The 25344-nt window shown below is 39.1% G+C and overlaps 1 protein-coding gene across 1 annotated transcript in view; it reads right to left on the bottom strand.

Moving 5' to 3' along the window:
• LOC117292874 overlaps positions 1 to 25344 on the bottom strand; it is a 50456-nt gene that overhangs the window by 13589 nt on the left and 11523 nt on the right. The window contains exons 5-30 of the mRNA XM_033775043.1: positions 24817 to 25176; positions 23674 to 23857; positions 22042 to 22208; positions 20258 to 20888; positions 19110 to 19253; positions 17354 to 17533; positions 16460 to 16704; positions 15952 to 16105; positions 15595 to 15701; positions 14242 to 14872; positions 12849 to 13090; positions 12317 to 12449; positions 11860 to 12028; positions 10838 to 11022; positions 9886 to 10140; positions 8911 to 9080; positions 8262 to 8421; positions 7578 to 7612; positions 7264 to 7326; positions 6194 to 6319; positions 5383 to 5511; positions 5012 to 5075; positions 4316 to 4359; positions 2939 to 3199; positions 1425 to 2202; positions 736 to 891 (exon numbers count right to left, since the gene is read on the bottom strand). Of these exons, the coding sequence (XP_033630934.1) occupies positions 736 to 891; positions 1425 to 2202; positions 2939 to 3199; positions 4316 to 4359; positions 5012 to 5075; positions 5383 to 5511; positions 6194 to 6319; positions 7264 to 7326; positions 7578 to 7612; positions 8262 to 8421; positions 8911 to 9080; positions 9886 to 10140; positions 10838 to 11022; positions 11860 to 12028; positions 12317 to 12449; positions 12849 to 13090; positions 14242 to 14872; positions 15595 to 15701; positions 15952 to 16105; positions 16460 to 16704; positions 17354 to 17533; positions 19110 to 19253; positions 20258 to 20888; positions 22042 to 22208; positions 23674 to 23857; positions 24817 to 25176 (5773 nt within the window). The remainder of the gene's footprint in view (positions 1 to 735; positions 892 to 1424; positions 2203 to 2938; positions 3200 to 4315; positions 4360 to 5011; positions 5076 to 5382; positions 5512 to 6193; positions 6320 to 7263; positions 7327 to 7577; positions 7613 to 8261; positions 8422 to 8910; positions 9081 to 9885; positions 10141 to 10837; positions 11023 to 11859; positions 12029 to 12316; positions 12450 to 12848; positions 13091 to 14241; positions 14873 to 15594; positions 15702 to 15951; positions 16106 to 16459; positions 16705 to 17353; positions 17534 to 19109; positions 19254 to 20257; positions 20889 to 22041; positions 22209 to 23673; positions 23858 to 24816; positions 25177 to 25344) is intronic.

The following is a 25344-nucleotide window of genomic DNA, read 5'->3' as shown; positions in this document are numbered from 1 at the left end:
GTCTAAACCACTAGTTGAAAACCGATTCAACACACTTTGATTCCCATTCATAAACACCTTTTCGGTCAAAAACATCATTACTTTTTGGTCAAAAAGTAAAATAAATGCAAAAATTATAATTGTTAAATGATTTCTTTCAACACAACACCCCTCCAGCTATGAAACGGTAAACAACTCCTTATAAGGGAAGGATGTGCGCGTCGCGCGTATTGTGGCACAACTGTTTCAGCCGTTGCTCTCGACCGATATGAATGAAGAAACTGTCTTATAAGAACAGGTGCCAGCTCGCGTGTCACGCCCATGTTTCGACACTTTTTACTGGTTTATACACACCCACGTAACGCGCTCTCCACCAATAGGAATAGCGAAACTGTCTGAGGTATTCATGAATGTTTGATAAAAACAATGGCATCCTATGCAAAGGGTTTATTGCATGGTGTCATGGTGACTTTGTTAGCTCCATGCATCAACTGCCCGTTACATATTGGTACCTTTTTTGGTAGAAGCAAAAAGTACGGTACCAAGTTTTTTAAATGGTTTAAAAATCAACACTCAAAATTGCAGGGGGGGATCAAAAACAAGATAATGCCTAAAGAAATAACTCTGCAATCACCGAGTTACTTGAGATCTGAAAACTGCCAAAACTGGGAAAATTTAAAAACAGTTGAGCATTTCATGAGCTGGGGTCGATTGTAAAAGGGTACCCTGACTAGGAAGAGTTTGGTAAAACCTTACCTGAAGAATCTGTATCTGTATCCACTCCTGCAGAGTTTGAGTTTCCACTCAACGGATCACTAGTTACTGGTGAACTGGTTGACCAATTACTAGTTGTTGGATTAACCCTAGTTGATGATTCTGGGGTAGTTGACCAGGTTGAGGTGGTGAGGGCGTCTGTTGGGTTTAAAACAATGGTATTGCAATATTATTGCCCTTGGTGGTATTTGTCAATGTAATGGTCATAGAGCTTACTGGAAACAGTTACTTGAAAGCTAAAAGATGTCAACTCCTAAAAAGCTGCTAAACATAGGATTCGAACTGCCTCTGCTAGGCACCGAGTAATCTTTGTGGCATCTGCTCTAGAATTGCAAAGGTCGTGGGTTCGAATCTCACTCGATTATTTATATGCCTGTGATTTTTTTCACAGAGCTTGAGTAAGTATTGAGTATACAGTGCTTACACACATTCATGTATTTCAACTTTCATGTATTTTAACTTGACTGCTTACATTACACACAAATACCTATTCATGTGTTGTGTAGTCTGGTAATTCAGCCTTTGAGAAAGATTCTGCTTCGTCGCAACGTCAGCAATTTTTTTTGCATTTATATCATAGGTCATTTCGGTTAGTAAGCAGTTTGCAACAGCTAATTATAGTTTTGGTTTTTAGGAAGTGTGAGAGGAGAAAGGGTTCAGTATAAACTTGCCTGCAGAATCTGTACCATCCGGATCGCTGGTCACTGCTAAACTGGTTGATTGATTACTGGTTAATGGATTATCAGTAGTTGATACATCTGGGGTAGTTGACCAGGCTAAGGTAGTGACTCCTTCTGTTGAGGTCCAATGGGGATGCTTTGGTTTAAGTTTTTTAGTTTTTTGTTCTTGTGGTGAAAAGGTTGTTGCACTGCTAGTTGGCATATCAGTGGGTTCTGTGGTGGAATCCAAAGTTGAATACGTACTTGTAGTCCAACCATCAGTTGAAAATGCAGCGCTAGTTGAGTTTTCAGTTGAGTTTGAAAATGAGCTGCTAGTTGATGTGTGGATGGGGTCGTTGTCCACATTGTCCACATCCTCTGCTGCTGGTGAACTTGTGAATTCAGTCTCACTCGCATTCGGCAACAGATAAAAGAAGTCGTACTCTGTTAGCGACGGCGATGTCTCAGAGCTCACGAGGAGGGCATAAACGGCGGACTGGTTTTCCGGCCGGAATTGGATGAACACTGTCTCAGCAGGCCCCTCCAAGATAAACTTATGGTTCAGTGTGTAATTTCCCCCTGACACATCGACAAAAGTAAACCCCTCATCCAGGCTGGCTTCAACCTGCTTGAAGTTGATGTCGATCAGACTGTCGTCTGACAAGTTGTGGATCTGGATTTCTTGGCTGCCATTGCCGAAGAAGGTGAGATTGACCAGACCGCCGTCGTTGAAGGATTCGGCGTTACCCCCTGGATAGATACTGTAGGCATTTGTTGGAGTTGATTGTAACTGATGAGAAGAAAAGGATTAGAAAAACAATTAAAGAACGCTAGTTTGAGGTGTGCACCAGGGTTGACTATTTTGACTCAAACCCAGGCTGGCCAACCATTGGTTGACTTATACTATGTTCGACCATTTGGAACCAGCCTCAGGACCATGGTCTCCCTCTTCCAGGGTCCCGATAGCCTGTTCTATGCTAACATGATTTAAGCACACAAGTGAACCAGTGACACTCTAGCGTAAAGGTGGAGGGCAATTGAAGTGTTGATTATCGTGGTACCGATGGTTGACTTTAGGCTTCAAAACAAGACATTCGAGTGAGTGCGTCACTGCGCATGGACTGCGCATGTACGATGCTGGTCAGTGGTCAATCACGGGTCAACTAAATGTTTGCACTTGAACTTGCTCTAAGTTGTCATAATGTTACTTTAATACATGTATTTCGGAACAAAGGCAAAGAAATATGGAGTTACTATAAAACCAGTTGTTGTTAAGTTGCAATGTGAGTTCAAGAAGATGCTTGTTCTTTTGTTGACCTCTGAATTTTACCCTTTGACATAAAAATCTTGCATGATAACTTGTAAACAGAGGGGGCTACTAAATGCCAGACACTTAGGCTGTGGCTACAGCTAGGGCTAAAGCTAGATTTCCGCGTCATTATGCGTTGAAGAATAGGCGTCCTTAGTAAAACCCTTAGCAACAGCCATAGCAAAAGCAGTAGCCGCCGCTTCGAGTATGGCCTTACCTTCATGTCTACTGTTTCCTCCGTGGAGCAGTTGAACTCCTGACCTGTCAGGTGACACCAATCTGTTAACTTCACATTCCCGACTGAGTCAGACATAGTCTTATTTGCAATGGCACCTGCTGTATTGCGGTCGACACGGAGCTCCAGATTAGGCGAGGAGAAGATTGTAGGAGGCTCCCCGGGGATTTTGTCGCCCACCACAAGAGAGAAGATACCTTCCATGATCCCCTCAAGTTTGCTCAGAGTCTTCGTTGTCTGTTCCTATAATGTTATTAATATTATTATTATTACTATTTATTCAGCCATTTCACAAAGTAATAATAATGAAAAACAAATAAATAGCACAAAATTACAATGAGGTTTTAAAGCGCTTTTGGAAAGTGAAAGAGGTAACCCGGACTGTTGAATACAAAAACTAGAGAAAACAAAGAAAAAATTCTACAAAATGCATAAAATGAACAATACAAGTTTTTTTACAAAAAGATGTGTTTTCAAAATAGACTGTTTTAGTGAGGAGCTTTCTTTATAGGGAGTGAATTCCAGAGTTCAGGAGATGCAACCTTTTGGGTTTCAATAAGTAAAAGTACTACTTGGTCCTTGTACACACAAATCCACATGCCGCACTTTATTGCTGAGGTGTTTGCAATGCAAGGAAATAAATCACAAATCAGTCAAAAAAATTGTGTCTTCCATCAACAAATAACATAGATTCTCGTACAGGATAGCAAGACATAATGATGTACAATGTACATATTAATTGTTTATTCATAAATACCTCAGACAGTTTCGCTATTCCTATTGGTGGAGAGCGCATCACGTTGGTGTGTATAAACCTTTGTTTAAGACCGGTAAAAAGTGTTAATTCATGGGCGTGACACGCGACCTTGCACCTGTTCTTTTAAGACAGTTTCTTCATTCCTATTGGTCGAGAGTAACAGCTGAAACAGCTGTGCCACATCACGCGATCTGCGCGACGCGCACAGCAATCCTTATAAGGAGTTGTTAAACCGAGGGCGGCGGAGGGCTTTACCGTCTCATAGCTAGAGGGGTTTTGTGTTGAAAGAAATCATTTAACAATTATAATTTTTGCATTTATTTTACTTTTTGACCAAAAAGTAATGATGTTTTTGATCGAAAAGGTGTTTAAGAATAGGAATCAAAGTGTGTTGAACCGGTTTTCAACTAGTGGTTTAGACCCGCCGAGGCCTGGTTCTTTATAATTTACCTCGACTTCGTTTCGGTAAAATTATCAAGAACCAGGCCTCATTGGGATTAAACTACTAGTTGAAAACCTCTTTGACACACATTGATTCCCTTAATTATGATCCCAAGATGCAAACAGTTATAAAGAGATAGAAAGCATAAAACCCAACTTACCCTGGCTTTGGTTGTTTCTTCTTCTTCTGGACTAGCATTCTGACCTATAGGATAAAAACAAAAGTGAATTTAAATTTGAAAACATAAACAACATAGTACTTAGGAGGTGTTTGAAGCTTTGCATGGTGTGAATAATAAGAATAAATTATACATGTAGTAAGCTTGCATGTACCAGTACAACCATGTATTAAATCTCTTTAAAAAGGAGTGTTGGCTCTGAAAAGGGCTGGTTTGGTCTCAACGTTTAGAACAGAATACTTTATACTTGTTTTTATTTAAAACACCAAATAATTAAACACACTGGGTAAATATTGTAAGAATTCCAAATAATGTTTTATTAATTTGGGGTTAAATTTGTCTTTGTTCGACCCCAAAATACAGAGCCTGGACTTCCTGCAGGCACAATTTGTACACAGCCTAATGAAAGAAAACATAAAATCTTATATTTTATGGAGATTTCACTGTCTAATTCTTATCAACTTTTGATATGATGAAAGGGGGCACACCCCAAAACTTGTCAAGCTTTTACTTTTATAACTCTTTGAATGTGGAAATTACGACACAAAAATGTCAACTTTCCCATAAGACCAGTGCAGTATCTTGCCTGCCAGAATACCCAAAGAATGTAGTACAAGGTCACATTTATTGTAAACAAAGTTCACATGGTCTATTTGAACAACATCTGATTTGATTTACCAGGACTGCTAGTAGGGTTACTGTTGGATCCTGCAGGAGTTCCAATCACAGATTGCTCAGTTCCCTGATGTAAGAAAAGGAGAACAACATTTGAGATGAGTTCATGCTAAATGAGTCGTTTGTCAACAGTACGAAGAAATCAGCCATAACAGGGCTACAGGGATTAAATTTTCAAAAAAAATAAAAAAGGTTTGTAAGTAAACATGGTAATAGAATATAATTACATGTATCTTATTTTTTATTTGCAAGATACAATTATAGTAAAGCATCTTGCTCAAGGACACGAGTGCCATGATAGGAATTTTAACCCACACTCCGATATGACTTAACCACCAGAACTTGAATGTGATGCTCCTAACTACTCTGCTTACCGCAAACAAGTTCCCAACAATTGACACAATGCCTGCACCGACTTGGTTGACTTTGTTTTCGTCAGCAGGTGCTGTAGCATCGTCCTGAATGATGCTAAGCATGCTATCAGCTGCTCCAGTCATTAAGTCCTGCAAGATTAACAGGAGACACAAGTCAATCAATAGCATTGAAGACACCAAAAACCGTGTTTTCATTGTTTTGAGCAGCCACGATAAATTAATATGGCCGCTAAAAAGTCCAATGGGAACAGCTCCGCGCAATAATCTTACCTCGATAATGCTGTAAACGCTATGCAAATGTCGCGGAATAAAAGTCAAGGTGTGAACGCATGGTCGAATTAACACAAAAGCCAGTCATGGTAACTTTCTGTGTAGCAGCAGAAGAAAAAGACCAATCCGAACACGTCTATGGATGAAGGCTTTTTGCAATTTTTAGGTAGAGTGTGCTTTGGTTATTGTCAGAGACCAGTATCATCACTTGGTGTATCCCAACATATGCACAAAAAACTGAAACCTGCCAAAAATTTGCTCAAGTTGCAAGAAAATATATAAAATAACAAAAACATCATTGTAGGACAGAATTGTGTGCTTTTAGATGCCTGAGAAAGGCTACATGCCAGAAGCCTTTCTTGGTACAAAGAGGAGAGTTCACCAACTGGATTGAAAAAGGAAAGTTTGCCAACTTTATTGAGAAATTCTGGGAACAAAAAGGAAAGTTCACCAATTTGATTGGGAAATTCTGGGTACAAAGATGCTTCAGAGGCATAAAAAGTACGTATAGCATTTCCCAAGGTTCCTTGCCCATTCTCACCAGTGTTTTAGGTGACAATACTGTAGGATCCTGGGTGATGAGAGACAGGGTACTAGCTGTTGAGATGACATTCTCCGAGCTTGTATACTCCACACTGGACACTAACTCAGCCATCCGTGTGACTTCCTAATAGAAGGAGACCAGTATTCAACAAAATGTGGTTTTAAAAAGATTTTTTTCCAGAAACTTTGCATTGTGAGATTATAATGGGAGACTGAAACATTGAGGTGTCAAACACCGGTTCTTTTCGAAACCAACACTACCCAAAAGAGATTTACACATGGTGCTTAACTGCAAGGTTTTGTTTAAATTTGTACAACTGAGTCAGGTGTTTTCTTAAGAATTGACACAATTTATCTGACAGCTACATGTGTAGGACATGTATACATAAGAATGCAGAATACAACATTTTTATTTACAACAAAATAAAAAACTAATCCTGAAAATGGCGTAGACAATATGTGAAAAGGAAACTGTACTGTAAAAACTGTGTCACATCAACAAGGTTTTTTTTGGAAAGGATTTCAGTATTCACTTTCTGTTAGTTTCAGATATTCAATAAATCGTTGAGAAAGATATTTAATTCACAAAAAAAGTTAAAAGACTATGCTTTGTCTATGTCACTGTGAACAAAACCTTGTGTTGTCAGTGCAGTGGCGCGGTGAAAAGCATTTGTGAGTGCGGGCTGAAATGAATTGGTCTTAATAAGCATAATATGTGAAAAGAGGAGACACACGTTCAGTCTTTCATTTGAATCCTAGTATCTGAAATTATAATAATAATAATATAATAATAATTTGGGGGGCTAATCATCCTTACTCGTGTTCGAGAAGCTGGCATGCAAGAGCGCCTTTGGCTGCCAGCCACATCAACCCATTATATGACCACGGAGCACAGCCAAAGATCGAAAGTGTTTGATTTTTTCCTGAGGGAGGAAAACTGGATGGAAAACCCAGAGAACCAACGCACAACTAAACTCACATGTGGCCCCCGCCGGGAATCGAACCGGGGTCACCTTGGTGGGAGGTGAGCGCTTTACGCACAAGCCAACCATGCCACCCAAAACTTACCTCAGTCTTAGCAGCAATAGCAGCAGCTTTCTCCTCTGCAGCTTTCTGTAGCTCTTCCTGTGACTGGAAATAATTAAACAGAACGGTGAATATCAAAGTTAGCCTCAATACAAATGACATGCTTTGTTTCAAGAAAATGTCAACTGATTTGACAGTCGTTCTTTCTTGTATTTTTCATCTTTGTCATCACGCATCGAGATTTTTTTCAGTAATGTTTTGAGCAAAATAAACTATACTTATTATAATCATTAATAAACATGCGGTCCATAGCGAACCAGTAAATTGTACCTCACTGTGAGGCATGTTAATATTACCTTAACTGAGGAATCTGTAGAGTTATCAACAGCATCTGAAGAAAAAAAAAAAGCGTCCAGATTATACCAATGTACATGTACATAGTACATCATACTCATTGAATACTATACTATTTAATCAACTTAAAAATTACAGCCTCCTTTTTCATTGTCCATCCCTTGCTTTTTCTTACTTTATTCCGCTATTATGTTTTCTCTTAGAATACTTGTATACATTGTAGTCTGTTTGATGTGTTGTCATTTAGCCTTTGAGAAAGACTCTAAAGGCGAGGCCATTCAAAGGCGCGACACATGTGTCATTTGTTTATGAGCCCTGCCTTCTTTCAAAATCTTTTGAAACCATGTGGTTTCTGCACACACCAGGTGTTAGCATAAATTCAGTTAAGAAGTGATGTCAAAGGTCACATAATTGAAAGGTGATTTTACGTGAGGTGACAGTCCTACTCCCAATCCTAACCCAATCCACTATCAAAAATATTTGTATCATTTCGGGGGGTATTGAACCCTTGCACACACTTCACACGGCGACTGAGCCACGCTCACCATTTTGCGCACTTCACTGAATAATGCACAGTGACATTGCCCACCGAAATAGCACATCCCAGATTATTCTGATGATGACATACGTCAGGTGAACTGGGTCAATACGCGATTATTTTCTGCACAGTCCTGCTAATCTGGTACCTTGTGACGGAGTGGTTACAGGAGCAGCAAACAGCAATGATGCATCTAGAATCAACTGGCTGTTAATAACCTCTGGGTTACCCTCAGCCTTAAGGGTCTCGTACAGTGCCTCTTGCTCTGCAGTGAAGTTCTCAGATCTCTTAGCAGTGGGTGGAGTAACCTACATTGTACATACATAAGAAGAAAAAAGAAGATTTTGAAGGATTGTCTGACACCATAGATGTTTTGAATTGCATCGCAGACTATAGTAAAGAATTATTTGGTTTAACCCTCACACTGATGTGTGTAAGCACTGTATACTCAGTAGCCTAGTTTCCCTGAGTTTCTGAAAACTATCACAGGTACATATTACTCAGGTGTGATTCATACCCTTAATACCAGGCCAGTTACTAACCAGGCATTCTTGGTGGTTTAGTTGGTAAAAATATCAGCTCTAGATTGTCAAACGGTCGTGGATTCCAATCCATTGAAAAAAACTTTGTGTTATTTACAATTTTAAATTGTAAGTATAACAGACCACAATGAGTATTTTAATTTTCAAGAAGTTTGTATAACTATAATTTAAGATTTGATTTCTTAAAAGAACATAGTCTTTACTCAAGTGGTTTCTTATTTTATGTTAGAGTTGCACTGTCTATGGTCGACATACCGTAACATTGGCAAAGATGACTGTAGTAGATGCACCAATCAGATCCTCAACAGTCACTCCTAGAGAGACTTTGTAGTCGTCAGTCTCGGGGCCAAGAGGCGGGTTTAACTCAACGACGGTTTTTGCACTTGTTAACAAGATGACTTTTCCTTGTAAGTTTTTAGCTTGAGCTGCAATAACACAAAGACATCAGTTAGACAAATAGCTTCAGTCCAATTTCATGGAGCTGTAAAGCAGCTAAACTTGCTTAACAAATATGATCTGTTGAGCAAAAATAAGTTGGAAGCTACAAGTCACCTACATTTCAGGACATGTTGGCCGATACAACGTGCTTAGCAATAAAACTTACCAAAAATAGTTCTTTCATACCACAGGTGTTGCCTTCATAATTGTATACACTTTCAGCTTCCTCAATGGTGAGATTATACATGTATGATGTTTTATGTTTAAAACATGGCATGTCACAGCCTATCGGTTAAGAGCACCGAATTCAAGCTCTGGTGTTTCTGCGTGGCAGAGTGTGGGTTCCAGTCCCAGTCCTGACACCTTTGTGTCCTTAAGCAAGACACTTAACCCTGATGCTTCGTCTTTCCGATGGGACCTAAAGCTGTTTGTGGTCCCGTGTTTTGTGTAACGCACGTAAAAGAACCCAGTGCACTTATTGAAAAGAGAAGGGGTTCGACCCAGTGTTCCTGGTTTGATTGGCAGCATATTGCGCCACATCACCTTGTAAACCATTACATTGTTTTATGTAAAAAGAGTAGGTCTCATAATTCAACTGTAGTCCCACATACCTTGCAGGAAAATATTGTATGTTAAAGCTCCTTGAGCGTCAATGAGTGACAAATTTGAGCACTAAGAAGCTACTGTTATTATTAAGTACATAAAGTTATATTGATGAACAAACAATCAAATGCTCAAGAAGGGCAAATACAAGAGAAGACACAAGCAACACAAACAACCACTGAACCTCACCAAAGAATTTGTAGCTGACTATACCCTCATAGTCCTTCCACTCCTCACACATTACCCTCACTGCTACCCCTAACGTGAGGTTATGTGATGGGACATTGCATGAGCCTCCAGCGGGGGGTTGATTCAGTCGAATCTTCAGCCCAGCGTACCCCTGCCCACCCTGGATGTTGCGCAGGTTGGCGGTGAATTGGTAGACGGAGAAGCGAGGTTCCAGTTGGAAGAGCTCTTTCTCTACATAAAGATGTTCCTTATTCCCTGTACAGCAAAAACAAAAATTAAATTTAATGATACATGTAAGTGGCATCATAGCTGAGACCCATGTACACACTTCTGAAAAAGTTATTTTTGTAAGGTTCAACAGGGCAGTGAATAAGTACGAAATTAGTTTTTAAGAAAATAATCTGTTGCTGGGAAGGATTTGGCAAGGCTTGGCAAGGCTTGGCAGAAGTATTCCATCTGCGTATTGATAAACGGCAACACTTCTATATTTTGATCTTTTTACAAAATTATTCCCAAAAATAGGCATATCACTGCAGGGTTTTCCCAGAGTGATTTCTCAATTTGACCTCTGGTTTTTCATCCTGCAACAGCAAAAAGGACCAGAACGGTAGATTATTTTAATAATGTAAAATGATATATAAACTACAAGAATATACAGTAAAAGTGTTATTGGAAAAACAAGGCTCATGTCTGTCGGTAAGCTCTCCCAATTGTTTTAATGTTTTTTCAAAAAGTAAAGCATTTCATGGAATAATATTTCAAGAGAAGTCTTTCACCATTACCTTCTGTAAACCCTGTAAATTATTTGTAAATCTGTGAATAAAAAAAAAAAATTCTGTACCGAAGGTGTCCAATGGCTTTAAAAGAAAATGTGAAGAGAAATGGATGAACAATCCTAAAATTAGAAGAAAAACAAATCCTGACATTTCATCAGTCAAGCAACAAAACCCACCTGATGTTAGTGTCTCCCATCCAGGCACTTTCACATCGGTTCCTGCTGAATTAATCCCATGCATTTCCCAGGTATACACAATTCCAACGCAGAACTCTCTGCAAGAAGCACTCAGTCGGACACTACTGGTAGGGTTGATGATTTGTACTCCGTCGCCCGGGGCAAAGATAGTACCATCACCAATTCTGAATTAGGCACAACACACAAAAGGTACTTGTAAGACGGCTTGAGTGTAGGTAGTGTGCAAGGGTGTCTACAATGCCTTGTCTTTTAAGAAGCCGTGCACCCAAACAATAAAAATTCTTTCATTCTTATACTGCAAACGTCAATGTTGATGATCTTGTAGGACAAAAGCACAATGTCCACAGATTTACACTAAACTTACACAGTTTGAAGACAATGATAGTAGAAAGTTTCCCTGAAAATATTACGTGCTGAGGTGCTGTAGTTTTTGGGAAATGAGTAAAACAATGTCATGAAAATAATTTTGGTATCATGAGACCAAAATTATTTTAAGCGTTTACAAACGTATTTTCATGACATTGTTTTACTCATTTCTCAAAAACTACAGCACATCATCAGTAAGTAATATTTGAAGGGAAGCTTTCCACTATCATTATCTTCAAACCCTGTAAGTTTAATGTAAATCTATGGACATTTTGAAAAAGTACCCAAATCCTTGAAAATATAATTTAATATTTTCAACTTCATCTCGTCAAATATGATCTAAAGAAAAATAATAGGACTGGAAACAAAATATTTGTTTGGGTAAAAAATAAGACATCAATAAAAAATTAAGCTCATTACTTCGTTCAAATTCAAGTACCAGAAACATATTTTTTTGTATGTTCCCTTAAAATCCCTCAATTCAGTCGTTTTGGTTGCATAGTGATTTTAAATATTAAACCTGACTTTGGGTTGAACAAAGTGGTCTATTATTTGATATTTTAATAAACCTTTAACAAACGAAATAATGAAAATAAATCATATCCGAGGGAGAAACTTTGAAACATTTCCTTTACTTAATTGCTGCTTGAGGAGGGTCTCCAACTTTAACCTCCACAAACAAGGAGAAGTTGCCTCTTCGGACGTCTTTTATGATGACGACCATAATCTCAAAGACAACATTCAGATCCAACAATGTTGTATTCCAGCTCAGAGTATCATCAAAATGATCCAAGATTCCAGGCCCTATACAGGCAAACAAATGAAGTGAAATTATACAATTTATACAATAATTTTTTATTATATGGGATTTGAGGCATTGCATGGTGAGGTACTGTATCAATATATATTTGGTTTGCAGTAGAGTTTGATATTTAGAGATCTGTCTTGCTATTAAGATTTTTTTGGGAGACGTGTCATTTCTGAAAAGCACTGTCCTGCTTTTTAACTACTTCCCATTCATTTATGAGGACTTTATTTATTGTGAAAACGATAACATAACGAATTGAATTTGACATTTCCTTTTTATCTTACCGGTGCCAAAACAGCCAGTGTTGTTGATGTTTTTGGCTGATTCATTTCTCTCCAGAGGAATGGCAATGGGAACCTTTGTTGATGGCCACTGTTCACCCTTGCGTCGACACAAATAGGTGATGTTATCAAATGCCTGATGAGTACATAGTGAAATAGAAGGATTATATACAGAGTTGGAGGTGTTCGTGCAACAATGGTGTTTTTGCTTTCTTTATTCTGTTGAAACTTCGGTGACCAATTGAGTCAAAATTTTCACAGGTTTGTTATTTTATGCGTATGTTGTGATACACCAAGTGAGAATACTGGTCTTTCACAATTACCAAACACATCCAGGGGTAAACTTTTCAAAGAGTTTAGACTAGTCTTATCTTCAGTAAGGACGAGTTACTCGTCCTAACTTAAGAACTAGCCTTACAATTTTGATATCTCCTAGGACTAGTCCTAAAGCTAGTCCTAACTCTTTGTAAAATCAACCGCAGTAACTTTAAGGTGATCCCCTTGGTGCCGCTTTGCAGAAGAATAATAATCTCACCTGGTCTTCCCCAGGAGGTAAATCTGGATCCCTTGACACTATCCCTGGTATCAGGTCCAAGCTGGTACCCCACGCTTTGACAAATGATGTCAGCTCACTGTCAATGAGGGCGACGATCAACATTGATCGTTGAATATCGAAGTAGTCGTACGCAACAGCCGAAATCTCAATGTTGTCTGTCAACGATTTGTTCATGGTGACTTTAAAGCCAATGCGGTACAAGTCCACGTCCAAATCAAACTCTGCAATCAGTAATTATCGATTTATTTCTTTTCATTTCATTTCAGAAACATTATTCCACGTGAATAAGCACTTAAAGGCAGTGGACACTGTTGGTAATTATTCAAAATAATTATTGGCATAAAACCTTTCTTGGTGACGAGTAATGGGGAGAGGTTGATGGTATAACACATTGTGAGTGCCATAGTTTTCGAGAAAGAAGTAATTTTCCACGAATTTTATTTCGAGACCTCAAGTTTAGAACTTGAGGTCACGAAATCAACCATCTAAACGCACACAACTTCGTGTGACAAGGGTTATTTTTCTTTCATTATTATCTCGCAACTTCGATGACCGATTGAGCTCAAATTTTCACATGTTTGTTATTTTATGCATATGTTGAGATACATCAACTGTGAAGGCTAGTCTTTGACAATTATTAATAGTGTCCACTAACCTTAAGAATAAACAAAACAATTGTTACAAGAAAACTACTAAGTGGAGGCATTACACAAGAAGCTGAAGCTTATAAACGAATGCCTTAAACACATTTAAAAAGATATATTCAAATATAAGCAATACTGATACAGGAAGACAACAATCTAAGGACACAACACAACAAAACAATGAAACAGACACAGACAAACCATTGATTACTTCTTGATGATTTTTACTTGATGATTACAAAGTTCACACAAGTAACAATCCACAAGAGAAACATTCCACCAGAAAAAGTGTCAACTTGAAAAACAATTTTCTTTGAAGACCCCCAAATCACCTCCATGTGCCATTTTGATTACAGAAATAAGCACTTATCTGAACCAAACACTTGCATATGTTGAGAAAAATTGTTGTAAAACAAAATGGAAAGATCGCACGATACAGTTTTCAGGAAAGAGGAATTCTGAGGGCACAGTGTTTTCTAAAAACTATAAAATGGGTATGATATTACTCAATTATTTAAATACAAAATTTTATAATGGCCATGATTGTTTATTACATTTAATATAAATCCAAACAAGATTGATAAAGGCCTTATGTTTGGACTCGAGCAGAGTTGTTCTTGAGGCTAAATGCAATGGTTAGTAAGCCTTTAAAACGGACTCTGTTAGAGTTGAAACATGAAGCCATAAACAGTTTTTCGACAATGCATATTTTGAATTGTGTATCTTACCTTTAATGACCAGTGTCACTGTATCACCATGCTGCTCCAATTTACTTGTTACATTCTCCCCAATAATGCCGGTCTGTGGGTCCACTCTGTGTAAAGTCCACAACTTGGTGTTGTCTGTGAACCAGCAATCTAGCTTAGTGACCCCAAGGAAGCTGAGACGATCTTTACGTGTTCTGACCTTGGGCAGCCACCATCCAGGACTAGGGCTCTGTATTGAAGTTGTCGGTAGACCACAATGCTTCTTGGCTTCCATGACCGGGATCAGAATAGAGGCGTTCTCCGATGAGAGGGTATTCCATCCATACGCCAGGACGTCAAAGTTCCCTTGTTCGGTGTACTTATGCGATAAGAGGATCTCGAAGGAAAGTTCGCCAAGAATATTGCCATGATGAGGAGCACACTCACCGTACGCGACACTCGGCGTGTTGTCGTTGAAGTTGACAATGAGGCATGATGCTGTTCCGATGTCATCCATGGTGAGGGTAAGGTTGCGGGTTTCGTTGATGCGCGTGACTTTTGTGTCAAGGATGTGGATGCCTCTGATTGGCCGGAGGATCTGGACTGTGAAGCTCAGATCTTCGGGTGGGGTGACTGGGTTACTGGACGTGAGGACTACATCAAATGTTCCAGTCTGACAATGCAAAAAATATATGCAAAAACAGATTGTGTACAACACGACAAAGTTTTTGTGCTCGATATAGATAGAAAATTGTGTCATTTGCAAGCAAAACGATGAGAAAATGCAGTGTATAAAACACAGGGTCTCTATCGGTTATGCTTGTTGAAAAAACACTCTTGATGAATCCGAGCTCCCTCAAGTGAAACACACCTATATTTTGCTGTGAGCGGATACGGTTATCGTATCCGTATCTGTTTCTGTATCTGCACGCTTGCGAAACCTCTCTATCGCATATTGAAACACACTAAAATTAAATCAGCAAATATCAGCATAATACGGCATCATAAAGAGATACATGGCACAGTTGTTACAGCACGGGAACGTTAATCCGGAGGTCGTTGGTTCATATCCCACTCTAGTAAATTTGTCCATGTAGAATTTCCCATAGATGCTTTTAACATTTGATTTCTGAAACAAAAAGTTGCACTTATGGTGATCCCCTGGCTGCCGCTTCCTAGGTTGTATCGTAACTTGGGTGTGATCCCTGGCTACATGGTAGTTTATGGTTGTATGTTGTATGGCTTCTGACTGACACCCCGAACAAAGATATTGACAAAAGTGAAAGACAGCCATAATAGTGCTGAACCACCTTATTTTTAATCAAACAAATGTGGGTTTTTTTCTGCCAGAAATGCTCTAATCAGATATTACTTATCAGATTTAAGGTGACTTACCCTGGGAAATTGATGCTCAAATGTGAATGTCTCCCCTTTCCTTTCATGTGTGTAGTTTCCCAGCTCTAAACCGTCATCAAAATCAACGATGTAACTCACACTGGAACCTGGAAGAAAAAACAGAAGGAAACAAAATTAATTCAAATAGGTACAAGATTCACATCACAATAGTGTTTCTAGTAGTGAAACCAAGGGTGCCTCAATTGTGAACCAAATCACTGTAGCTCGCTAGCCTGAGAAAACTTGGAAACAAGGGTGTTTTCGATGTGTTACACCATATGACATTTTGGTTGGTAAGCAGTGTGCAACGCTAACTCTACTTTCTCATCATCTATTGCCGATATTTCCCATTTATACCTGTTGAGTAGCTCATTTGAAAGATTACTGGTCGATCCAACGGGAAGGTGTTCTTAAAGTTCCCATAGCCGGGTGTTCGCACAGATGAGGCCGATGAAGAAGGCTTGTAATTGGTCCTTGCTATGACTTCAGTTAGCGTCTCAAATATCTCAATCTGTTTAATTCAATTCAATGTCAGATTTATTTATGTCATCATAATACGTAAAGCAAAAAATACTTAAAGACCTGAGGTTTTGACCCTAGAAGCTTTCTCGAAGACAACACAACAAATGTTTGTCATTTAGCCTTCGAGAAAGACTCTGCTAGGGTCACTCAGGAAAAGTATTTGTTGCTCAAACACACATTTGTGTATGGGTAAAAACCCAAAGAATATTTTGATAAAAAAAAGGTTGGTTGGTGGTCTAAAAAAAAAACTGTATTATTGAATTAAAAGGTTGACAAGTGATATACAGGTAAACAAATTCCACACTAGCACTTATTTTAACCACATTCAGACGTTAAGATTTACCTTAACAATGTAGCTCTCCTCGCTGACCAGATTAGCGATTGTGATGTTAATGGTGTATACACCCTGCTCAGTAAAATAAAGCATGTGGGTCTCAGACTCTCTGTCTACAGTCAGGCTGGACAGGTCAGCGAAGTCTGCAGAAGGACATTGTACCCCCTCGATGCATGTGAAGGTGGCCTCAGAAGAGGTAGCCACGGGTTCTCCTGATGGATTAGTCAATTGTATGGTAACCACAACAGGGCCACCTGAGGGTGAAAAGAGATCCATTTGTAAAATTACATTTCCAGTAATGGAATCAAGGATGCATCATACATGTAAGTGAACTTATTCACTGAAGCTCACATGCTCGAAAAACCTATGGGTGTTTGATACAGGTGTATGTGAACCAAAAATGATGGATTGGTAAACTGTAAGGTGAACAGGGCCAGCTGATAGTGAAAAGAGATTTGTCTGTAAAATTAAACACCGTCGATTTCACCAAAATCTTCCTAACTTAGGATTAATCTTAGGACTTAGGATGAGTTCAGTTCCGTATCAAAATACATAGGACGCATTGAACTCATCCTAAGTTAGGACGGGTTACTCGTCATAACTCCAGCTAGGATTGATCCCAGCATTTTGTGAAATCGGCTGCTGCATTATTGTATTATAAGCAGTTCTTTATGGGTCTAATTTTATCAGCAGGACTAGGAAGATGGGCAATTGGGTTGGCATCTTTCCTCACTTTGTACCCCTTGGACCAGGGGAGCCATTTCTCACAATGTTTTATACAGCAATGCTTGTTACCAAGTAGGTTTTTTCCCCTAACAAATATTCTGAGTAATTACCAATAGTGTTCCAGAGCCTGTAAGTACTGTCCTTTAAAAATACATGACTGTTAAAAAGACTACGTACGCGTGCCAGTGCCGTCTACAGCTTGGGGGCTGTTTGTCGTGATATCGTAGTGACTCTTGATGATGGGATTCTGGATGATGATAGTGTTCAGAGCGGTTTCATTGCTGAAGAGATTACTAGCTGTTATATTCAGCTCATAGATACCAACGACAGTGTAGCTGTGAGTCTCATTAAACGGAGCTAATAAAATAAAACAAGAAAATCAATAGTAAATAATGTGATAGAAAGTAATAAATCATTGGCTCATCGGGACTATAAGGTCATTAGTTTGTATTGATTTCATAAATTGCTTTTGCATGTTAAGTTGAGCTCCTGGTTAATTGAGTTTATTGATCAAGATTTATTACTTTTTCTCCAAAGTAATTAATGGCTGAAACAATTATCCAAAATGTGGATTTTCTTTTATTTGTTCAAACTTATACAGTACCCATTTTCCACTTAAGAACCTTTTGATTATTATTGAGATTGCAATCAATGACCATAAAGCATTGACCCGATGAAATGAGGATTTGCTTGAATCAAGTTGAATTAATAATATGGGTGGGCTCAATTTTACCATAAACAGATTATGTACGTACATGTATGATACCAAACTGGCAGCAAGGCAACTACTACATGCAACTTTATGACAGGGAAAACTGGGAAAAGTCTATGGGAGAATGCTAAAAATCAAGGACAAAGGAATTGTCTCCACAGGGTTTGCAAAAAAAACATATTTTTTACTAACTAATGTAGTCACTGCACTCTCTTTCAAAGGTGAAACTACTTCAATAACTGTTTGTGGAATAAAAGGGAAAACGCTCATTAGCTCATGTTTCTAAGTTGGTGAACAAGCCCAAGGTAGTTGCTTATTAACCATCTCCCTTCACAGTTGACTGCCTGTACTATAATGAAAGAGGCATTACAACTCCCAAGAATTAAACAGACAAATTGCCAAAGTGTCCTTCATGCCATATGCGCTTATTAGTGTCAGGGTAATTATATTTGTTCGTTATGATACTAAAAAAAAGCCTCTAAGCTAGAATGAGTACAATGAAATATCAAATATACTGCTTCAAGGTTATGCATGAACAGTACATCAATATAAGCTTCTCGTCTCTAGACAATAGGCTGATTAAAAAAAGTACAGTGCTCATTGTAGGTGAACATTGAAAATACAATTAGAAACATTATTCGACCCACTCTTACTAAGACACACTTATTGTTCTCTGAGTGAATAATTTGGCACTTGAATTTAGATATTATTCAAAACAAGTCAATGTACATGTAGATAGTATAGATAATAGGTAAATGAATGGTTCATTTAAAAAACTGATATCGCGGCACAAAAGCTTAACCGCCGTCTTTTTGTAAATTTCCAGCAACTTTTGGTAGCCCCAGCTTGTGGTAACCTTGTTAGCCCTGTATTTATACCATTCATTTTTTGTAAAATCATGACAAAACAAAGAGAACAATTTTGTCAGTAAATATATCAACAGAGATCAAATGCAAAATTGTATGTAAAGGGAGATTTTTTGGTTGAAAAATTAATCCAAACTACCCAAGTCCAGCAGTTTTAACACATTCTTCTGAATTATTTTTACTCATTTACACATACAGTTTTCCATTTCCAAACTTTCAAACTAAAGCAAATACATTCAACATACCACAAAATATTGACAAAATAGGGTGAACGACAACTAGATAGTTCTATTAAGTTTTTCTTTGTTGCCCCCCAAAAAACAGTCTGGCAGTCGCAAAACAAATCGAAACTCACTTGTGTCAAGGATGTCAACAACGTTCTGTGTACCATCACCCCAGTCGATGTAGTAGTGTATATGGCTACCATTCTGCACCCATATAGTAGCAGCAATCTCACTGTTAGGTATGCTGCTATTCTTAACGTCAGTATGCGATAGACCTGGCAGGGAAAACAACAAAAGTTAATCCAAAAGTTTGCTTTTGAGTATCAGGAAACAGTCATAAGAAGGAACTATATATAAATAGTAAACTTGCGGGTACAACCATAATCTCTTATGAGTGAGTGTTGGCTTTGAAAAGAGCCGGTTTGGTCTTGATGTTTTGAACAGTATTAATAATAATAATAATAATAATATCAAAGTCTTTATTAAAACAAGGTACTCAAGGCGCTGAGTATATACAAACTTTCAGAAAGATATGTTATTGAAGTGATGAATTATGAGACCCAAGTATGTAGCACCTTATAAGGAGTTTACAAGGTGCTACGGCGCATTTAGCGGCCACAGCCAGGAACACCAGGGCGAACCCCTTCTCTTTTCGATAAGCGCACTGGGTTCTTTTATATGCGTTACACAACACATGGGACCAACGGCTTTACGTCCCATCCGAAGGACGAAGCAATGGATAGTGTCACGGCTGGGGATTCGAACCCACACTCTGCTGATCAGAAACACCATTCAGTACTCTCAACCGCTAGGCCACGACACTCTGCTCATCAGGAGAAAACCATCATAATGGTTTTCTAAAATTTGCATTTCGAGACTTTAAAATACATATGGCAGACGACCACTTCACAAGGCCGGATGACCACTTTAAGATGAGGAATGCACTTTAATTAACTGATTTTGACTTTTGACCTAAATCAACTGACACCAGGGGCACACTGCCAATCCTGGGACTGAAACAGGGTTGCCCCTCACAGTCCGTAAGGATGCACGGATATCATCCACTAGGAACCTGGCTGGTGGAGCAGAATGCACAACCTTCCCAAATTATTACAAACTCTGAACAAAGCGGAATCGCAGAGAAGAGTGAATCAGCCTTCAGGCCTATACATTTTTGGAGCAGCCTGTACTTTGCATGGGATGGTTTGAACATCAGTAGACAGAGTCTGGAGCCCAAGGCGGACCCCAAGCCGAGGTTAGAGAAAGGCCCCTACATTACCTTTTATAGGAATAATAGCCGACACATTAGTAGAGTTCATTACACCAGATGGGTTGACAGTGTAAACGACGGAGGCTGATATCTCATATTCACCGCCATCTTGGATGCTAAACTGACTACGGCTTATCAGGGGGGACACAACAACAGCTCGAAGGAGATGCCGAGTTGCGTTCAGTTCAAAAGATGACAACTGCAGGGTGGTGCCTACATCAAGACTAGCTAGAGAAGTTGATTTATACTCTATGTTGGACACATTGGTCATTCCCGACTCCTCCACCTCAGTTCCAATCCGGGCCCCGCCTGCTGTCACGCTGAAACCCAAGATGTAACCGATGCCCACAGGGAATAAATCGCAAACGGGGTCTGTGAAGATGTATCGGAACACTCCCAGAGATGCCACAGTCATCGGTACGGATTTGACAATCTCATAGCTTGGTCTTTGCGGATCTTCGCTGAATCGGTCAGGTCTTGGATTGAGACGTGATTGCGCCTCGCTTGGGGTTGTGCAGACTTTCTCAGCGAGACAGTAGAACTGTGAGGCGGACGAACAAGTATCACAGGGGACACTTGTGCAGATGTTGTCAGTTGTGCAAAACTCTTCACCTACTCCAGTGCACACTGGTTTCAAAATCTGAAAAAAATGAGAACAAAAATACTCAAACCCGTTTCAACAAAACCAATAAAAAAAAAAAAAAATGATGCAGATTTCTCCTTTAATGAAACTGCATTAAATATATGTCATGTATGTGATGTGATCAAGCGAACTTGAATTAATCCGTTCTTAATTAATCCTTAAAAACTGTGTAAAACAAGATACCATAATAGTCATCATAGTGTATGTTTGAGTATAAGTTTTATTGAGTGTGTACAAACTTATTCTTTAACTATGTTAAGGGCTTGAGGCCCAATTTAATTGTAGAATTGGCCTATTTATAATTTGGCCCTGACCAACTGCAGTTAGGCCTGACCAACTGCAAATAGTAATGACACGGTTGGCTTGTGCGTAAAGCGCTCGCCTCTCACCAAGGTGACCCCGGTTCGATTCCCGGTCGGGGCCATATGCGAGTTGAGTTGTGCGTTGGTTCTCTGCTGTGCCACGAGGGTTTTCCAGACAATCCGGTTTTCCTCCCTCAGGAAAAAATCAAACACTTTCGATCTTGGCTGTGCTCCGTGGTCATAATGGGTTGATGTGGCTGGCAGCTGAATGCGCCCTTGCATGCCTGCTTCTCGAACACGTTGTAGCCGCGTCCTTCGCAATTCAGCTCTTAGCTGCGAGTAAGGACGATTAGCCCCCCCGAATTATTATTATTATTACACACTGCAAATGGGCCCAACCAACTGCAAATGGGCCCACCCAACTGCAAATGGGCACGCCCAACTACAAATGGGCACGCCCAACTGCAAATGGGCATGCCCAACTATAAATGGACCTGCCCAACTACAAATGGGCCTACCCAACTGTGCATGGTTATGCCCAACTGCTGCACAGTTGTTGTTGGTGACAAATGGGCCTGCCCAACTGCACATGGTCCTGCCCAACTCCGGCACAGTTGTTGTTGGTGTTACATACATGTTGGGATACACCAAGTGAGAATACTGGTCTTTGACAATCACCCATGGTTCAAAATTACGATTGCCAAGTTGTTAAATGCGAATGAAAACGGCGGCGGGCGGGTCAAATTCCTTCTTCATTAATCCCCTGGTCGAGAAACAAATATTGTTCCTTGTCACAATAAATTAGGGGAATGGTAGTAAAACCCTAAAAAAATTGTTTTTAAAGTTACCATCAACGTGAATGATCCATCACCGACCAGGATGATGAGCCCCTCCACAGCAAGTAGTCTGGCACTCTGTTGTAAAGACTCAGTTCCTGGTAACAACCATGTGGATACAGGGTCCTGAACATCGGAACCATTCTGGCCAATCACTCCGAGCATGGTGAATTGAGGACCTTATCAGGGGAAATATGAAACTTAATGATTGGTACTTATAATTGATTGATTTTATTTATTTATTCATTACACACGCAACATAGGAAATGAGAAGAAATGTTAAGCTTTAGACGTAGGAGGAACACCCACACAATGGTAGGGACTGAAAACCAAATCAGCACGCAAGGCCTAGTTCTGGGGTTGGATTTGAACCAGGGTCCACAGAAATGAAAGGCAGGGAAAGAAACTATTGAGCCACCCTGTTCCCCAAGTTGTCACAAACACGTCAAAGCCTATTAACTTTTTGTTTTTACCCACACACCAATGTATTTGTCAGCACTGTATCCTCAGTACCACGAGTCCTGTGAAAAATTATCACAGGCATATTCAGGTGGGATTCAAACCCACAACCCTTGCATTTCTAGAGCAGTGTCTTACCAACTAGACTACCAAGATTGCCCGGTAGTTAAGTCATAGCTTCGCAAGTGCATTTCTATTTTCAAACACATTTCGTTATGTGTAGTGCGAATGAGAGAAGTATGTAATGAAAGGCCGTAAGCAGTTAATGTGCAAAACTGTGTTTTAGAAGACCCAGTGTGAAAGTTTGTTAAGTTTTCTGTCGTTCATTAGTCATCATTCAAATTCAATTTCCGCATGGGAATGGTAAAAAACATTTCTTTGTAACAGCTATTGCCATATTTTTTGGGGTTCCAAAAACTACAATTACTCCATTCATGTACAAATTCGTTTTAATTTAATAATTTGGTGCCCTTATTAAATGACTGAAATATTTAAAAATTTTGATTCATAACTTTGAATCATGTTAAAGGCAGTGGACACTATTGGTAATTGTCAAAGACCAGTCTTCTCACTTAGTGTATCTCAACATATGCATAAAATAACAAACCTGTGAAAATTTGAGCTTGATTGGTCGTCGGAGTTGCGAGATAACTATGAAAGAAAAAACACCCTTGTCACACGAAGTTGTGTGCTTTAGGATGCTTGATTTCGTGACCTCCAATTCTAAACTTGAGGTCTCGAAATCAAATTCGGGGAAAATTACTTCTTTCTTGAAAACTACGTTACTTCAGAGGGAGCCGTTTCTCACAATGTTTTATACTATCAACCTCTCTCCATTACTCGTCACCAAGAAAGGTTTTATGCCAATAATTATTTTGAGTAATTACCAATAGTGTCCACTGCCTTTAAGGCATGATATTAAGTCTTTTAGGAAAAAGTACCTTGTAGGCTCTAATAAACATTTCAGACTATTTAGTCAAAAATGGAAAACAGCCTAAAGTAAGACAAATATGGCATGCCTGATATTGTGACAGATAAAACCATGTTTATTTCAACAAAAAACAAAAAAACAAATGGAGATTTGGATTAAAACCTTTACAAATCACATGCTTCACCACTCCCTTAAGACTTATTACCCCCAGAAAGAGAGAGCAGTTTGACAAAAAAATTAAAATGTTGCATTACTTCCAAGTATTTGCGTCGGCTGGACCTCATCTCCAACGGTCAGAGTCAAACTGACATCCGAGCCCTGTGAGACCTCAACACTGCACTCAAACGGTACTAGAATCTCCACGGCAACCGGACATCGAAGACAAACATCAGTTATCTCCATGGCCACGTTAATTGGCAAAGCATTAAACCCATTGACCTGAATGACAGATACAGGAAGTGATATTATATGAAACCACTCAAGCATGATGTTATACTAATAATACAGCTGGTTTAATTGTTGGTCAGGGTGTACAATGGTGATTGTCCCTCGCTAATAAAAAAAAAGAAGGAGCTCGTTATTAGCGGGGTAGTTGTTTCTGTCATTTTCTTGGTTCTTATTATAGCATTTAATACACTTTAGATTTGTTAAATTTCTATGTACTGTTTAATTCTCACCATTGTTTTTTTTTCCAACAAGAGTATGGAATAAACGTTTATTAAATTGGAAAAAAAATAGCACACATATCCAAACACATAACTTTATTAACCCTATTTATCAGGCCTTAATCTTTCTCAACTCCCTGGTGAGCAAACAACTTTTTCCTGTCAAGCCCATGCTCCCAAAATTGATTAAATCAGGATTTTAACATGCTACCTCTTGACTAATATGCAGACACTCTTACCAACTGAGTTATACTCTTTAGGCTATCTAGCTTGTGGTTTTTAACCTATTAGTTAATCAAGTAATGGCATCTTAGAATAATTACAACATAAAGTGGAGTAATACAAAACTAATAAAATAATTAGTTTATTATTTATACCATTGGTCCTTTTGGTTGGTCTCATTAACTTGCTACATGTATGTTTTACTTAACTTTGTTTTATCTATTAAGGGCTTTCATGACCATGACTTCAAGACCATGTTCTGTCATTGAAATTTGTATCATATATGAAAATTGCCACATAATATGCAACTTGGTAATTGCAAGAATACTGGTAACTGTCTAGCACCATACAACTTTGTGCTTTTGCCTATTTTACAAAAAAAAATGTACATAATATACACTAAACAAACAGGAGGAAATCAGCTATGATCTGATAAGTTGCATGCCTGATAATAATAGAGGCCAGAGGAAAGAATAAAGGTTTAGAAAATAAAGTTAAAAACATATTCACCACTGCATTTGTCTGTGTCGTGACCACAGCAAGAAATTCCCCGCTGGCCAAATAAACATGATCGGTCATCCTGCTTGAGGAAAACTCAGTGGGCAAGCTTCCATCCCCTACATCAAACGCTATCAGGACATCATCACCAAGGGTCTCTGTGACCGCCAAGCTGATGTCCTGCCCAGAGATGACCGGTTGCGCGGGTTCGGTGATGTGGACGTCCACCCATGATCCGGGGGTAGACAGGACAGCAATATGGGTGCTGTTGCCACAGGCCTGATTCGTGTCTCCACCACATGGCTGACCGCAGTTGTTGGAGACAGGATCAGTGAGTGTGTAGCTGATGTTGGTGCAGAGGCATTGACCAGACTGTTGAGGGTGACAAGACAGTTTGTTACAACAGAATGAAAGGTTTGTGGAGCAATGCAACACGGAGGCAAGTGGTTCAATGAAACAAGACATTTAGTTGCCATAAAAAATAGGGGTAGACTATTAAAAAAAGACAAGGAATGTTTAATAAATTAAATAAAGATAAGA

The sequence above is a fragment of the Asterias rubens genome, chromosome 7, assembly GCF_902459465.1.
Source record: "Asterias rubens chromosome 7, eAstRub1.3, whole genome shotgun sequence".
NCBI classification, from domain to species: domain Eukaryota; kingdom Metazoa; phylum Echinodermata; class Asteroidea; order Forcipulatida; family Asteriidae; genus Asterias; species Asterias rubens.
This window is presented reverse-complemented; position numbering and strand designations above follow the sequence as displayed.